The sequence below is a fragment of the Pipistrellus kuhlii genome, unplaced genomic scaffold (genome assembly GCF_014108245.1).
Source record: "Pipistrellus kuhlii isolate mPipKuh1 unplaced genomic scaffold, mPipKuh1.p scaffold_m20_p_9, whole genome shotgun sequence".
NCBI classification, from domain to species: Eukaryota; Metazoa; Chordata; class Mammalia; order Chiroptera; family Vespertilionidae; genus Pipistrellus; species Pipistrellus kuhlii.
In genome coordinates, this window is record NW_023425595.1 from 54,535,601 (window position 1) to 54,554,188 (window position 18,588).

Sequence of the window (18,588 nt, forward strand, 5' to 3'; positions counted from 1 at the left end):
GTTGTTCCTACTGGGGATGGAGCCCGCAACCTGGGCATTACTGAGCCATGCCAGCCAGGCTGTGTGTGATTGTCTTTTGAAGAATTTTTTTTTTTAATTTTAATATAGTCCAATTGATCAGTCCTGGGTCCCGGCCAGAACCGGAGCCATGCTGCAATGGGACTGGACCCTACTGGAGGGGTTGCAGGTTATGAGAGCGTGCAGACTGTGCTGAGAGACACTACCCACCCCCCCCACCCACCCCAGTGTACAAATTGTCATGTATTGGGCCTATAGTGGATTATAAGGAAATGAAAGTAGAATTAGAAAGATCAACTAGGGGACTACCTGTAGTCCAAGTGAAAAAATGGAGTGGGAGTGGGCGAGACTAAGAAAAATGGATGGGTTTGAAATAGGTTTTAGAAGTAGAGTTGATAGCATGTAGATTATCTGTGGAAGTTAAGGGAAAGATGCAAAATCTTGGGTAATTCTCATATTTGAGACTTAAACTGCAAAGATGGAAAGGCTGTTTACTAGGCTGGGAAAGACTAGAAAGTGGTGGAAGAAGCAGGAATGGGAGGCTGCCTCTTTGGGCCATGTTAAATGGAGTGCCAGATGTTAAGGAGGCATTTGGAGATACAAGTCTGGAATTCCAGGAAGAGGTTAGAGCCAGGGATTAAAAAAAAAAAAAAAAAAAAACATGGCAAGTAGATGGTATTTAAAACTAAGATAACTTGTTGTGTGTGTATGAAATTGTGTGTCCTCCCCTCCAAAATTTGTTGGTTGAAGTCCTATCCACCCCCCCCCATGTGATTGTATATGGAGATAGAGTCCTTAAGGAAGTAATTAAGGATAAATGAGGTCATAAAGGTGGGGCTCTAATCCAGAAGAACTGGTATCCTTATAAGGAGAGGGAGAGGCACCCGTATGAAACTCCTAAAAGGTCAAGTAAAAGGAAAATAAAGAAGAAACAATAAGATTTAGAAACACTGGAGCTTACTTATGACCTTGACAAGAGCAGTCTTCATGGATTGATGCAGATAGAAGTTTTACTGGAGCAGAAGGAGGAGATGTTAAATCAGATGGTGACTAAACAAGTCTTTAAGATGTTTTGCTGTGAAGGGGAATAATAAATGGGCTAATAAACAAGGTGATATGTGGAGCAAAGAAGTTTTTATGGATTTGTTTTTGTTTGGTTGGTTTTTAGGATGGGAGGTAACAGTGGATGTGTTTGTGTGAATGATCAAGTAAAGAAAATTAAGTAGAGAATCAAGTAGAAAGATCTATAGGAGGTGAAAGGAAAAAAAAATGCAGAAGGTAAGTTCTTGAAGGAGTAGAGGAGGGGGAATCTAGGTGAAGGGTTTGGTGTTTGGCGAAGTTGTGAAAATGAGGGGATTGGCTCTAATTGCTTCTATTTTTCACATTCAAATATGAGGCCAGGTCACCAGCTAAGATGGGAATGGGAATGGGAATGTATAATTTGCAGATTATAGGAGAAGGTATGGTATAGTTCTTATTGAAAGTGGAAAAGTGAACATACTAGAGCAGGTGGCGGCAACCTGCGGCTCCAGAGCCGCATGCGGCTCTCTTGAAGCTTCACCGCGGCTCCGACAACTGGCAAGCCCGTGTGAAAACGAAGGTAACGTCCTACACCCTGATGTGCTGACACTGCGCACTGAGGTTCAGGAGCAAAAATCCCATTAACCAGGTAAATTAAATATTTTAATTAGCTATTAATTTGCAAAAACATATTTTACATTGTTAAGTGAAAAAGTCCTTTTTTTCTTCAGATTGACAGCTAACTGCACGATCCGGTATATAGCATTAAGGTAAGAAACAATATATGCAGTGTTATATTTGTTTTAAATGTCGCAATGGTTTTGCGGCTCCCAGGTTTTTTTTTCCTTCGGAAATGGGTCCAAGTGGCTCTTTATGTCTTAAAGGTTGCAGACCCCTGTACTAGAGAAATCTCATACGACAGTCCAGGGAGAAAAGTCTTCCCTAAGAGGCTTCCAGCTGACTTGCCTTCTGTTTCAACAGCCTACATGAATTTCATATGTACCCCTGCATTGAGAATATCGACCTCTATCTAATGTGAAAATGTGTAATTCTCTTACTAAGGAAGAAGCCTGGGTAGGCAACCAACAGTATCTGCCATACTTTGCCAAGTTGCTAAGTGAAGAAAAAGGACATCATTATTTTAATTTGCACTTATTTCTTTGATAATTAGAAATACTGGTGGGGTAGGGAGGGGGGTTTCCATTTGATTGGTTTTTTAATGTTTTTTCTCTTGTGAATTGGATGGTCATGTACTTTACCCAACTTTCTATTTTTAAATTGATTTTTTGAGCCTTTCCTGTATTCAGAATAGCAATCCTTAATCTATTTTATTCATTTCAAAACACATTCTCTAATTGTCCTTTGGCTTTCTTTTTTGGTTATGGTGTTTTACATGTGCAGATGTTTCTATTTTCATCTAAATCTGTCAATTATTTTCTCTCTTGAATGCTATGTCTAAAAAGAATATCCCCAGATAACTCCTGTGGTGTCATGCTTTGAGGGACAACCCCAAATATCTATAAATATTTACATATTTTTATAATAAGTTTAGGATTTTATTGTGTGTGTGTGTGTGTGTGTCTTTAATCCACCTGGAAATTGTTATATAGTGTAAGGTATATTTGATTTTTTTTTTTCTTGGTGTTTAGTCAGTTACCTCAATGCAGCCCTGATGATGTTAGGCCTTTAATTAAATACTGTCAGGACTGCCCCTACTCTCCTAACCTTAACTCCAAAATATGTCCAGATTTCCCGTCCTGGCATCCAGTGCACTCAATGGCCTGACCCTATTTCTTTCCTGCCCTATTTCATGGATTCTGATTTTCCTACTGGTTTTTGAACTGTACTCAGAAGGGAGTGTGTGAAGCCCTCTGAAAACCATTTTGGCATAGCATACGGGAGCCAAACAGATAAGCACTCACTCCCACTTCAAGCACAGACACTCCCCTTTCACCTCATTTACATGTTGGTGCTTTCAGATATTTTTATTGGCGATTCAAATGCTTTATAAGAAAAAAAAATCAGCCCTAACCAGTTTGGCTCAGTGGATAGAGCATCAGCCTGTGAACTGAAGGGTCCCAGGTTCTATTGTGGTCAAAGACATGTATCTTGATTGCTGGCTCATACCCCGTAGTAGGGGTGTCGAACTCAATCAGAGAAGGGGCCAAAATCTAAAATCCAGCCTAAATCGAGGGCCGAATGGTTTACTGAACAGTCATAAACTGTCATTATGATGGAAACGCAGCGGAGTGCAGTGATGACAGCGCGATGCGGGCCACATTGCAAGGCCTGGCGGGACGGATTTGGCCCGCGGGCCTTGTGTTTGACACATGTGCCGTAGGGAGTGTGCAGGAGGCAGCTGATTGAAGTTTCTCTCTCATCGATGTTTCTGACTCTCTATCCCTCTCCCTTCCTCTCTAAAAAAATAAAAAAATAAAAAAATAAAATAAATAAAATATATTTTTAAAAATCCATTTTCTAGACCAATTAATCCTTCTATGCAAGTCTCACCATGTCTGCTTATCATAAACCAAGTTCCATAGGAAACAGACTTTGAGGCAGACATCTGTGTATAAGAGATTTATTATATTGAGGCATGTACCCTATACAGGAGTAAAGGAAGTAAGACTAAGCAGAGGTGTGGGAATTAAGAGGCAGTTACACAGAGTCCAGTCAATTAGAAGGAACTAAAGCTTGGATGAGATGTCCCATATTGAGGTCAGGGGCAGCAGTGTCCGATCATTGGATTGTCGTTGCCCTGACAATTGTGTAAACTTGGATAAAGAGCTCTCTTTGGTTATGAGCATTTCCTGGAGAGATACTCAGAGATGTAAACCATCTACAGACCACAGTTCCATCAGTTAGGGAAATGAATGCCTCATTTCTGCAAGGGGCTCCAGATGGCACACATAGCAAATGTATTTCTATCCATTGACTTGGGCTATTTTTATCAAGGATAACATTTCTCGCCACCTCTGAATCCTACCCATTTATTAAGCCTAGCTCAGATACTATAGCCTCTATTAAATATTGCCTGATTCTTATCATTGTAAATAATATTTTTCTCCTCTAAATTTCAAGCACTCTAACTATATTCCTCTTATGGTACTATGTCATTTACCTTCCATTAGAACTATTTCTTATTTTAATAGATTGAGAACTTTTCAGTGATACAGGTAATCAACTAGGACCTGAGAATATAGAATGAATAAAACAGCTATAATCCCCTTCATATTGTATAATTGGAAGTTAAAGAGTTTACAGTAGTAAAAGAGCATATAGAACAGAATTTAGTTAAAACAAGTGCATCAGGAACTATTCTAAAGAAGCAAATGCAAAATAATAGAGTAGCTCAGTGAAAGGAAGTGGCAGGATAAGAAGTAGATTGTATTTCAATAAAAGAAAGCTGTAAATGCTAACAATGACATTTATGCAGCAAATGTAAATATATTGATCTCTTCTGCTGTGCCAGGCATTCTCTCAGGTCTGGGTAGAGTTCCATCACTAAGAGAGAAAAAAAAAAAGAAAGAAAGAAAAATTCTTCCCCCTCTCCTCCTATTTAGCTTATATTCTTCCTAGAAAATGAAAGAATCCAATATAGCTAGTGTTTACAGAACAAAAGAAAAAGGGGTGCAAGATGAGACAATATGGAGCTATAAAGGTAGGTAGAAGCAGATCACTACTAGTGGCTTGTTATGAATTTGAAGATGTCCATATCATAGGATCTGATCAGATTGCTTTTTTTTCAGTTACAGTTTACTTTTAATATTATTTTGTATTGGCTTCAGGTGTACAGCATAGTAGTTAGACAATCATATACTTTACAAAGTGTCCGGCCTTCCCCCCATATTTCCAGTACCCACCTGCACTATACATAGTTATTGCAATATTATTGACTATATGCCTTATGCCAGTGGTTGGCAAACTTATTAGTCAACAGAGCCAAATATCAAGAGTACAACGATTGAAATTTCTTTTGAGAGCCACATTTTTTTAAACTTAAACTTCTTCTAATGCTACTTCATCAAAATAGACTCGCCCAGGTCGTGGTATTTTGTGGAAGAGCCACACTCAAGGGGCCAAAGAGCCGCATGTGGCTCTCGAGCCACCGTTTGCTGACCACTGCCCTACGCTGTACTCATATTGCTTCTTAAATAATCACTCTGACTAAAGTATACATGTCCTGTCCCCCCCCCACTATATTGTAGACTTTTAGAATATTGCTCTGTAGCTAATAAGCATATAGACCCCTTCGTAGATAATGGGCATCCAGTAAATAATAGCAATGGCTACGACTTGATTGTTTCTATGTGCAGGAGACTGGTCTAAACATGTTCCTTAATCCTCACACCCCACCATCTCATTTGACTGTCTGAATGGGAGGAAGTCTGCTTATTCATTTGAAGCACTGGGACCTGGACACACCAGAGACTCTATAGAGTGACTCTATGTGCCTGGTAAAGGGAGATGGGAGGAGCAGGGAAAAATCAAAATGCCATATGTTCAGCTCCAAATGCTTTCTTATTCATATCTTATTCAAACTAAGTCATTTTAAAACATTCATAGGGAACTATGAAGATTAAAAAAAATATATGGACATGCCTGGCTGGGGTAGCTCAGTGGTTGAGCCTTGGTCCATGAACCAGAGGGTTACAGTTCAATTCCCTGCCAGGGCACATGCCTAGGTTTCAGCCTCGGTCCCCAGCAGGTGTTCAGGAGGCAACACATCGGTGATTCTCATCACTGATGTTTCTTTCTCCCTCTCTCTTTCTCTCTCTGAAATAGATAAAAACATATTTTTAAAAATAAATTTTTTTTTAAAGAAAATACTTTTTAAAATACATGGACATGAAAATGACTTGGTCCTATAGTCCAGAAAGACTGGTATACACATTTGCACATTTTCAAAACCCTCATCCTATCATCTGTGTTAATAATTATTGAAGTGTACTATGTCTACAGTACCTGATGAGCTGGTTTATCATAATGACTGTGCTTTCTGAGAAGCCATTTATTACAAACATAACAATCTCATGAAACATCAACAATGGACTATCCCTCCCCAACAAATATACATTTTTTTAAATCTCCAGAATGTGTCACTGGGATCTGTAAAGAGACCTGTCTGACTGGAGGACCCCTCCCCCTTGTCCCAACACGCCCTGACATTGCAACACACAAAAGAAAGACTCCCTTGTGGAAAGAGGGGCTGTGCCCACCTGAGAAGTTAGATATTACATTTAGGAAGAGGTACCAAACAACAGTCATAGACTGAGCCTGCTTCCAAACGAGAAACACAATGAGGCAGAGCATCTCAGAAGATGAGGAAAAACAGCGAAGGTATAAAGACATGCCTGTGGGGTGAAGGGCGTCCCTGTCCCAGTTAATACTGATAACTGGAAGGGTGAGCTGAGGAGTTTTACCAGATCTGATGAATGAGCTCTGAGGACCAGAAGACTGAAGCAAAAGTGTGGGAAATTTATTACAAGCAGATTCAGGCTCCCCACAAGGGGAGGGAAACTCAATAACGGCCGCCCACTAAAAAGCCTTATAGTCCAGGGGTATATATTTGCTACAAGTCTGCTTCTATATCTATCCCTGTTGTCACCTGATTGATTTCCTCAATTGTCTTTTTGCCCAGCAACTGACCTGAACTTTCCCTGTTTCTGTGTGTTTCTACACCTTAGTTTCCTATGCCTCCCACTTTGAGTCCAGAAATATTGTATTACTAGAGGCTCAGTGCACAAAATTTGTGCATGAGTAGGGTCGATAGGCCTAGTCGGTAATCAGAGCCAATCTGTGGGGCAACCAGCAGGCCGATCGAGGGCCCTCCCTTACACCCCCCTTTGCTGGCCTGGGGCCTGCAGGCTGGAGGGCAGCTCCTACATTGAGTGTCTGCCCCCTAATGGTCAGTTCATGTCATAGTGACTGGTCATTCTGCCAGTCATTCCCCCGTTCAGTTGATTTGTATATTAGGCTTTTATTATATAGGATTTCTGCTTGGTTGGTTCCTGTGAGTAGGCTGGCTCAACTGCTGTGTCTCTGCCCCTGCCCTATGTTCCATCTACCTTTGTTTTCCACTGGACCACTGCCCTATCTGCTTGTGTGCGTGTCAAGATAATCCTCTCAATATGGAGAATCTTTGACCAGAATTCTGTTTTAATACAAAACAGCATAGAGGTCCTTTCCTGGAAGCAATCCAAAACAGTCAATTCTTAGATTAAGTATAGGTTTAGGCATAGGTTTACCCATAAAGAAAAACATATAAATAACCATCAGGAGCCCACCCTCCCCCACTGGAGCTTAGAGCCTTATTGCTACACACCAATTTCCCTAAGACTCAAACCCAGCTTCTCTCTAGCTTCTCCCCAACCAGCCTTACCTCCCTCTTAGTGCTGAAGGTGGGGCGGACTGATCTGAAGAGGAAACTGGGGTCCCTTGCTTTATACCATTTCATACACTTCATTTAAACCAGTGTAACCAGGATTTTGCAATAGGAAGCATTTTTGTAGAAATCAAACAAGACTAGGAAGGCAAAGGGACTGCTTCTCCTGGCAGCCATAAAAAGCTGTCCGTTAATGTCAGAGACAGGAGCTCTGCCACAGAACAGAGACGTGTTCCAGGCCCTACTTGTTTATGTCTTCCTGGGCCATAACTCTACCCTGCCCATCCCCCTCCACACCGTCCCCTCAGGAGACAGACATTTTCCAGGAACCAAAGGCAGTCAGATGTAACCCTTTCCTTTACCACAAGGCCTGTTACCGGCCAGCAGAAATGTGACATGATGATGATGGACAGGCTGCTGCTCTACTGAACGTCGTCAAAGTCAACAAGCAAATAATAATATTCTCTAGTTGGCTCATACCAGGAGCTCTGATAAGCACATACATACATTTCCTCAATAAATTCTTCAACAACCCCGTTGAGAAAACTGAGGCCTAGAGAAGGTAGCTTGCCAAGTTACCTTCACACAATTAGCAAGTGGCAGAGCGAAGAGCAGGTTGGCTTGACTGACCTTAAGACCTACACTTTAGCAGCAGTGCCACACTACCTACAGATTATATTTATAAAATGTTATTGGTAAGTAGGCTTCTCAATCTTTCATAGCTCAACTTGTTTGAAATTAAATATATCCAGACAGAAAGTGTGCCTCTGGCTAAACTTAATGCTTACAACAAAAGTAGAACTAGGTAACCTCGTCAAATTGTCTTTTTCACACAGAATATATAACATAGATCAGTAAAATCAAAATCATTGATTTATTTACTCAACACTTTTTTTTTTAAATTTCCTCCTTTGTACCAGTCACCAAGAATGCAATGTTAAATAGAATTATCCTTCTCCAGTCTCTTGAAGTGTATGGGCTAGAAGAGATAAACATTAACTACAGAAAAACATAAGTATTTAAATAATTACACACTGTAATTATTTAGTTTTCATTTGGCCACAGATGAAGTGCTCTGAGGGACAAGTATGCGTTATGAGAGGAAAACCGTTATTGACTGGGTGGTCAGAAAGCTCTCCGATCTGAAACCTGTAGGTCGCACAAAAAGCAGCTGGGCTAAAAGGAGAGGGGAGGAAGGTGCTCCAGGGAGACTTTCTACCAAGGCTCTGAGTTTGGCTCTCTCCAGACCAGTGATCCCTGAATAAGGACCATGGGAAGGAGATAGGAAATGAGGCTGGAAAGGGAGAATGTAGAGTAGCAAGAGTTTGAATTTTACCTTGGTGCAATGAAAACCCATTAAAGAATTCTCAACAGTATAGTTTCAGAATCTGATTTATCGTTTTTTAAAAGCTCAATCTGGCTGCTGTGTGAAGAATGGCTGTCAGGAGAAAAGAATGAGAGACAGTTAGGAAGTCTTACTTACAGTCATCCAAGCCAGAAGACAGTGGCTCAGACAAAAGTGGCAACAGTGGAACCCGGAGAGAGGTGGACAGATTGCATACACATTAGGAAGATTATAACATTTAATTTGATATAGGAGAGGCTAGGGAGTGGGTGGGACAAGATGGGATCAAAGATAAGTTCCAGGTTTCTAAATTGAACAATAGGCTGGAGGCATAGTGTAGCTTGAAAGTAAGAGGAAAAGAGGGTGGGATTAGTAGGTACAATCGATGACTATTGTATAGACCGCCACTTCTCATTTAATGAACCACCTGAGGAATCTTGTTAACGTGAAGATTCTGATTGAGTAGGTCTGGAATAAGACCAGAGACATTGTATTTCTATAAATTCCCAAGTGATAATGCCGTTGGTCCATCAACCACATTTTGAGTAGCAAGGTTCTACTCTAGCAACACATAGGTTTGTAAACTTTTTGCAATATTAAAAACAGACACACACACACACAAAAAAACCTTTTTAATTTAATTATCATTATTTCCTAAAGAAAGGCTATTTTAACTACAAAAAGGTGAGAATAATTTTAAAATAAAGTGCTTTAATAAAGTTTTAATTTTAGAAAAAGTACATCACTCTTAGTTTTCATTTGGCCACAGATGAAGTGATATTTTTATTATGAGCTGACTTTCTAAGTAGCCACTGATCTAAATAAAACAACTTATTGATGAACCACATTTTTTAAGTTTTAAATAGCTATGATCACAGTCACTGTTTCATTCTTCTGTAAAAATCAAAAACTAACATTATCAGCTTTGTGCAGTGACAGTATCATAGGCAATTAGGTTTATCTCAGGGGCAATTATTAATAATTGGGGGGAAAATCTATCATTATTTATCAGGAACATACAACCACCAGAATCAACCTAATATTGTTCTTAGCTTCTAAGTCTGTTTGGTAAATCTTTTTCAAATCACTGTTGGGCATTTGGCCTGTTTCCAGATCTCAGCTATTGTAAATTGTGCTGCTACGAACATAGGGGTGCATATGTCCTTTCTGATTGGTGCTTCAGGTTTCTTGGGATATATATCATTACCAAATATGTTTTCCCCGTACAGTGGATACTCTTTGTTTTGTTGATTTCTGTTGCTGTGCAGAAGCTTTTTTTTTTTTATGTAGTCCCATTGTTTATTTTCTCTTTAGTTTCCTTTGCCTTAGGTATTTGTATTCTTTTTGCTTCTTTGTTCTTGTTTTTCTCTATTAAACATGTGTTGTTCCTATGATTTTTTAAAATGTAGAGATCATTGGGAGGTACTAAAAAAAAACAACATTATCAACACTGAATTAATAAAGGTTGAATAGATAGAATATATACCAATCATGCATATTTAAGTGACAACTAACAATTAGAAAACTACCAATTTCCAATTAAACACTGAACTTTAAGACTATGCACTTAAAATCTAATCACTGATTATAAGGTTTGAAAAAAAGATCAATTTCATCAACACAATAACATGATTTACTTTTGAATAATGGAAAAAATAAGCAAAGAAGTTCCTAAACTTAAATTAGTATCTTAAACCCAAAATGAAAATAACCATACCTATATTTTTATTTTGGGATTTAAAATACAACACAAAGAGCGCATATATCAAACTTCATCACATTGTACATTTTAAGTATGTGCAGTATATTAATTATATCTCAATAAAGTTGGGAAAACCTAGAAAAAATTACTATGTAGCTAGGTCCTATAGAAAGTGCTTTTATAAAATATTAAATAGAAATAATCACCGGATTTTTTTTTTAAAGGGCCATTTCAATTCAGTGGGTTAGAAATGTTCAGTCTGTTTATTAATGTACAGAGCTAGGTTAAAAATGGAAAACCATGTGGAAAAATATTGAATGAGCTTAAAACATTATTTTGAGCTGAATCATGGACATAAATGTGAGACTATTTCCATGAGTCTATATAGACAAAAAACAAACAAACATGGCACCTAAAATAAACTTAATTGAGCTTCATTAAAATTAAGAATTTCTGAGCATCCAAGCTACAAACAAGCTACAGATGAAAAGGAAAATATTTGCAACACATATAAGGTGCCCTCCCCCCCAAAAAATGTATATACCTTTAACAGCTGATGGCTGTAGAGTCTATTACATTTTAAAAATTAAATGTATTTTAACAAACACTGCCTTTATAGTGTGTATGAATGTTTAGGGGGGACCTGGCACTGGACTTTTATCCAGACTATTATAAACTTCCCATAAATAAGAGAAGACTGACAATCTTTCAAGGGCAAAACACCTGAATAAGCACTTCACTGAAGAAGATAACCCAAACGGTCACTAGGCATATGAAAAAATGGTCTACAAATTAACTATCAAGGAAACGCAAACTTGAAAATCACAATGAGAAGTTAATACACCCTCACCAGCATGGGCTGCTTGCAAAAATGTAGAACAACTGGAAATCTCACATTGCCAGTTGGTGTGTAAGTTGATCTGCGTTAGAAAACTTCTGGCGGTATCTAGCAAAACCAGCATGCCCTACAGCTAAGCACTTCCACTCTTGGGTATATTTCCAACGGGAATGAGTGTATAAGCCCATCAAAAGACAGGCACCCTGCTCTGGCCCCACTGCTTGGTTGGGGCGTCTTCCCATACACACACCAAAAGGTTGTGGGTTCTATTCCCAGTCAGGGCATATACCTAGGTTTTGGGTTTGATCCCCAGTCGGGGTGGGTACTAGAGGCAACCCATCGCTGTTTCTCTCCTCTCTTGTTCTCTCTCTCTCTCTCTCTCTCTCTCTCTCTCTCTCTCTCTCTCTCTCTCTCTCCTTACCTTCCTCCCTCTCTCAAAACATATCCTCAGATGAAGATGTGAAAAAAAGACATGTCCCGATGTTTGTGAGTGCTTCCAGAATACCCTCAAACTGTAAACAACCCGAAAGGGTAAACTGTGACTTAGCCATATAATGAAGTACTAATCAACGTGAATAAAATATATATTCTCAGTGTGTGTGTTCATCTCTCCATCTCTCCTTGCTGTTGTGGATAGGGATGATCAAGATCAGTTCTTGAAGACTAGAGGGAAAGGATAGAGAATTAGCAAAGGATCTGGATTCGGAATCTGTGTGTGTGTGTGTGTGTGTGTGTGTGTGTGTGTGTGTGTTGGGTGTGTTGGGAGGGGGGCAGGGAGGAGAGGATCCCCACATTCCGAAGCCAGATCCACTGCAATTACAGAAAACAAAACAAGCAGTATAGATACAGAAGGTAATTTTCAATACAAAATAAGAAATGTGTTTCCATTAAACAGCCTATTGTACTGTGGTGTGCATGTCAAAATTGTTTTAGCCTTCAGATGTCCCTTTCCAAAAAAAAAAGAGCCCGGTGGTACCACCATCGTTTCCCAAGTAGTCACGTAATCTTCCAACATTGGTAAACCTAACGAGTCCAGAATAATTTTTCTGCAGAAATGTCTGAGTCACCAAACCTAGATCACTATAAATCCGAGATTACAAAACGCTGAGACTAGGAAACCAGCCCACGCACAGTTATGGTTACCAAGAGTTCATTTCCACAAGAATGCACCGGCAGTTTCGCTAGCTCTCTCAGCCGCTGGGCTGGGGTGGAGGAGTGTGGATGCTGGGGCGCTGGGGCGGGCTTGGGCCCAGCCCGCCCTGAGCAGTTCCCAGGACCTGACCTGGAGGACGCGTGGCCCCTCCCACGCCCCGCCCACTCCACGTCACGCCCCTCGGCGTCGGCCTCCGCGTCTCTATGGAAACGGCGCCCACTGCGGGGACCACGATGGCGGCGGGGGAGCCGGGGGAGCCGGGGGATCAGGGCGGCTACGGCTTCAGGTTTCTGCCTCAGAAAACCTTCGCGTCGCTGAGCTCGCAGGAGAGCACCGGCCGGCTCCGCCAGTGGTGAGGGGCCGGGGCTTGGAGGAGACAGACGCCCCTGAAGCCGGGCTGGCGGCCGGGCGGCGGGCAGGGCGGCCCAGCCTGGGTGGGACCCCGGGGGCCGGATCGCGGATGGGGGGGGGGGGAGGGGGGTGGCCGCTGTGCTCTCGGGGTGGCGGGGGGCCGGCCCCCCCAAAGCTGACTGTGCCCTCCTGTGCTCCAGGTCCATGCTGGGCAGGATCCAGGCCCAGGCGTTCGGGTTTGACCAGGTGTTCCGGGCCTATCGGAAGGATGACTTCGTTATGGTTGGTATGGGGGGGAGGCCGGAGAATTTCGGGGTCTCAACTGATTTTAAAATATATTTATTGATTTTTCACAGAGAGGAAGGGAGAGTTAGAAACATCGATGAGAGACCAGCTGCCTCCTGCATCACCCCTCCCAGCCCCCCCCTCCCCCCCATTGTCCCCCGCAACCAATGTGCCTGCCCATGACCGGAATCAAACCTGGGACCTTTCAGTCTGCAGACCGAAGCTCTATCCACTGAGCCAAACCGGTTTGGGCCTCTACTGACTTTAAATCCGCCCCCCCCCCCCCCCCCCAGCTTCGGCAGAGAGTGTTGTGAACACTCCACCACGTGCAGAGAGTGTTGTGAACACTCCACCACGTGGGGATGTTGTTTCTTGGAGTTGGAGAAAAGCACGTGATACATTTTTAAAGGAACTTTTACGTTTCCCGTCCCATACATTAGCACATCGTCAGTATCCTTCCATAGAGATAATTTACAATTTTGGAAAATTCTGCCTCTGTTTTTAATAGGCACACCTCATATTTGAGTATTTGTTAACCCAGCTTTATCACCCGCTTTAATCGCCAGGCTTAGCTTCAAATTACTTTTGTTTGTGGAAATCCAATCTGTCTGAGAGAACAGGCTCGAAAAGCACTACCAAATGAGGAATCAAAAAATAATAATAAAATAAAGGTTTTTAGCTACTAGAAGTAAGTGGTTTGAAAAGGAAAAGGCTCCCTTGAAACAATACAATTCTGGTGTGTTCGTTAAAATTAAGTCACATTACTTTTATTGTTTTTAATATATTTTATTGATTTTTTACAGAGAGGAAGGGAGAGGGATAGAGAGTTAGAAAAATCGATGAGAGAGAAACATCGATTCATCTGCCTCCTGCACACTCCCCACTGGGGATGTGTCCACAACCAAGGTACATGCCCTTGACCAGAATCGAATCTGGGACCCTTGAGTCTGCAGGCCAATGCTCTATCCACTGAGCCAAACCAGTTAGGGCTAAGTCACATTACTTTTAATTCCTGGGGTGAATTTTTCCTCTTCAGTCAAATGGAAAAAACTGTTATGGTCTGTGATATTATCTTTGCTATTCTTGTCCTTGGGGCACTGATACATTCACTCATTCACCAGCACTTCCTGAGGGCCTGCCATGTGCTGGAAATGGGGATACAAGACCCATAGGAGGCTTTCAGGGATCTCACCGGCCTGTGGCAAGACTGTCAATAAACAAAAATGCGATCCTCTCATAAAGAGTGAAGAAAATGGTAGCCTAATGAATGAATCAATGTGTCTACTGTGAAGGTATATTGGTTTCCCAGCCCTGTTGCACCAAAGTATCACAAAATAAGTGGCTAAATACAACAGAAATATATTATCTCGAAGTTTTAGAGGCGAAAGTCCAAAATCAAGGTGATGCTCCCTCTGAAATCTGTAGAGAAGAATTCTTTCTTACCTCTTCCTCGTTTCCAGAGGTTGCCAGCAATCCTTGGCACGCCTTGGCTTGCCACTGCAGAACTTTCATCTCTACCCATGTCAGCGTCACTTAGCCGTCTGTCTTCATATGTCTATGTGTGTGTCTCTTTATAAGAACACCAGTGAATGTTAAGGGCCCACCCTGAACTAATTACATCTATAACAACCCTGTTTCCAACTAAGATCACATTCTGAGGTTCGAGGAGGGACATGAATTTTGGTGGATACACTAATTCAACCCTTAACAGAGGGTAAATGGGTTAAATATCTATTTCTCTTTCCCTAAGCTAGTGTTGTAATGTTAATATAATATGCTAATATAATGCTACTGATGATGACATTAATCACATTTATCAAATATTCATGGTTAGATTTTTATAGTTTTATCTTTTTCATTTATGCCAGTACTAGCTCTCCATAATTAAAAAAAATCAGAATTTTATTCACTGAATTTGAGAGTGTTATAAAAAAAATTAATATATTTTTATTGATTTTAGAGAGGAAGGGAGAAGGAGAGAGAAACATCAATGATGAGAGAGAATCATTGACTGGCTGCCTCCTACCCACCCCCTACTGGGGATTGAGCCCGAAATCTGGGCATGTGCCCATGACTGGAATCAAACCTGAGGCCCTTCAGTCCACAGACTGATGCTCTATCCCCTGAGCCAAACCAGCTAGGGCACAAAATTTTTAATGTAAGTCATTTACTCAATAAATATTTATTGAATACTTATGTCCCTGCTCTAGGGTGTTAAAAAGATTTGATCCCAGCTTGCAAAGCATATACAGTTTCGAAGCTAGAAATGTAAAATACTCTCTACAACACAATAAAATAATTGCTATAATGGAGGATATATCAGGTATCCTAGCAAGGAAAAACGACCACTCTATGGAGAAGGGCATTTGTGCTGGGGAAAATTTCATGGAGAAGAGAGTAGAATTCATATGGGTTGTGCATTAGACACAGAATTCATCAATAGATTCAAGACTCATTCATAAAGCACAACCAATTTTTTTAATACCAGGCAATTTTTTTTTCATGTTTGTTAATCCTAATTTATTTTTCCTGTGAGGTAGACATTATTATTTCCATAATAGAGGCCTGGTGCACAAATTTGTGCACAGGTGGGGACCCTGAGCCTGACTAGACTAGCAATTGGGGCCTATTGAGGCTGGCCAGCTTTGCCTGGGGACAGGGATTGGGGGGGGGGGGGGGGCCCGGGAGGTTGGCCAGCTGTGGGAGATTGGCTGTAGGAACACACTGACCACCAAGGGGCAGCTCCTGCATTGAGTGTCTGCCTCCTGTTGGTCAGTGTGCATCATAGCTACCATCCTGCCATTCTGTGGTAACAGTCACTTCGGCTTTTATATAATATATATAGATTTCAATTCAAAGAGATGTACTCATACAATCATCATTGTTACTTCTGTAACTAATTTGGAGGAAATACAGCATTGTGGCTAATAGGATGACCCAGGAGAGGATTTGAATCTTCAGGACCCCTCGCTGGCTCAAGTTCCTCAGTTGCAGAAACCCTTTCCAAGGAACTCTAAGAGACTACAGATATGGTCACATGTGGCCTCCCTCCCTACCTCCCTCTCCTTACTAGATAATAACAGTTTCCAAAGCAGTTGTTATGATCTCATCCTCACCTGAGGATATTTTTCCATTGCTTTTTGGAAAGCGGGAAAGACAAATATCTGTGTGAGAGAAACACATCAATTGGTTGGCTCCTGCATGGGCCCTGGGGCCCGGCCTGAGGAATCAAACCTGGGACCCTTTGGTCCACCAGCCAACATTCTATCCACTGAGACAAACCTGCTAGGGCCATAGTGTTTTTCTATAGCAATAGTGACTACTGTTTGCCATATTAGCTTTCAGCACTTTTTAAACATTTGTCACTAATCTTTCCTATAATCTGGTACGTTTGGTGTTTCGATCCCCATATTATAGCTTAGGGAACTAAAGCTCAGAATAGTTAGGTAATTTGTGCAACAATGCCCGGCAAATGGCAGAATCCAGGCCTTCTAACTTAAACATCCATGTCAAAACATCATAACTGAACAAAGGGTATTGCTTACAGCAGAATTCCAGATTCTGGATTTTTCAGTTTAAAAATGAATTCTGTTCCAAATTCATTTGTGAGGTAGTAAATGGATGGAAAGAAGGAAGGGAACATTCATCCAGCAAACATTTCTTTGGTTCCTAGGTCTGTGCTGATGAACAAAATAGTTAAGAGGGGAATTCCAAAGATTGCATTGCAGAGTGAACAGTGATATCAAAGTGTGTGCACAAGGTACTGGGGTAGCACAAAAGAGAAAGTGACTTTCTGACTGCAGTGGTCAGAGGAGAATTTACAGAAGTCACTTGAAAGAAGTGGAGAAGTTTGTCAGGTGGACAGAGTGAGGAAACCATGTTAGACAGATGGGTGGGCAATATTTTAGAAGACCTCTTGAGCCATGCAAAGAAGTTTAAGCTTTACTAGCTAATGAGGAGCAACTGAAAGGTCTTCAGCAAGACAGAAAAATGTAAAATACTGAGATCAGTGTGGTGGAAGTGTGGAGGGTAGAAGTGTGTTAGGTCTGAGTCTGAAAGCAATGAGACCAAATTGGAAACTGCTTCTCAATTATGATGATGATCTCAATTAAGACAATGGCACCAAATTCAAAGCACCATAATGGCCTGGAGAGATGTTTGTGGGAAAGGCAATACATAAGGACTGGTAAAATATTCAGAGTAAGGCACTAAGTTTCAGATTTGGTTGACTGGAGTGGTAGATGATACAAACAAAATGAGTTTAGTGCTAGTCATACTAAATTTGAGGTGTATCTAAGTGGCAATAGAGTTGAATATAAGATTTCACGTTGAGTCCTAGGAGAGCACGGGGCTCAGTGCACAGTGTCGGTATCCTCACCATGGGACTGGGGCTAATGGAAGGGGGATCTTTCACATAAACTGCAGGTAAGTTCCTTAATTTACAGGATTCTCCGAAGGTCTGCATATCTGCTTACATTTCATGACCAGGCTACATACATCTCATCGCCACATGCCACAGAGACTAGAAGTGCAGACTTTTAGCTGAGCACATACATGGGTAAATGTTTCGATTTCTTAAGGGAAGGGAGAGAATTGACATTGAATTAGAAACCAGCAGTGTCATATAGATAAAAATATGAAATGTTTACTTATATTTCACATGTGTGGTGTGCAGTAGACATACATTAAGAATTATATAGAACCCTAACTGGTTTGGCTCAGTGGGTAGAGTGTTGGCCTGTAACTGAAGGGTCCTGAGTTTATTTCTGGTCAAGGGCATGTACCTTGGTTGTGGGATTGATCCCCAGTAGGAGGTGTGCAAGAGACAGCTGATATGTTTCTCATTGATGTTTCTAACTCTTATCTCACTTCCTCTCTGTAAAAATCAATCAAATATATTTTTTAAAGAATTATACAGGAAATATATTTTAATTTTAGAAGTATTTTTCAAACTCACATTCTATGAAACAAGTTTATTCAAATCTTCACATGCATTTTTTCATCATTATATTTGTTATCACTGTAATTAGTTTATGAGTCATCTAATATTTTTCCAAACACATCATCTTTCCTAAAGTTATTTGAGTTACAGAGAATCCATTCTAATGCCTCACTGGAAATTCTCTAACAAACTCAAAATATATTTGCATACATTAAGGTAGGTGTTGTTTTTTTTAATTCTTTGGTGTATAATTTTAACCCCAATGACAGCTGTCATACTGCTTTCTTTAAGTAGCCTTTATGAAGACTTAGTTCCATTAGCTCCACATCAATTCATTGCAGGCCATTTAGCCTACTTCCATTTATAATGACTTAAATGTAATTTGTAAGTTACAAAATGACTAAATCTTAAATTCCCTGCTTTAGTGATTTGTTCAGAAGATTTCTAAAAAGTGTTCAAAACCAGTATTGATTGAGATTTATTCCAGCTTGGTGTTTTGTTTTGTTTTGTTTTGTTTTTAAGAATTTATGCCCTGGCCAGTGGGCTTAG

General features: G+C 40.8%; 1 protein-coding gene and 1 long non-coding RNA gene across 2 annotated transcripts in view; both read left to right on the forward strand.

Annotated features, from left to right (window-relative positions):
- The first annotated feature begins 1,191 nt into the window (after positions 1-1,191).
- LOC123651878 lies at positions 1,192-5,611 on the forward strand. Its single transcript, XR_006740847.1, has 2 exons — positions 1,192-1,296; positions 5,355-5,611. It is a non-coding gene; the product is annotated as an uncharacterized LOC123651878 (long non-coding RNA).
- Positions 5,612-12,648: 7,037 nt separating this feature from the next.
- The window catches only part of CFAP300 (cilia and flagella associated protein 300), a 28,110-nt gene continuing 22,170 nt past the window's right edge, over positions 12,649-18,588 (forward strand). The window contains exons 1-2 of the mRNA XM_036427704.2: positions 12,649-12,813; positions 13,013-13,094. Coding sequence (XP_036283597.2) covers positions 12,665-12,813; positions 13,013-13,094 — 231 coding nt within the window. The 5' untranslated portion in view covers positions 12,649-12,664. The remainder of the gene's footprint in view (positions 12,814-13,012; positions 13,095-18,588) is intronic.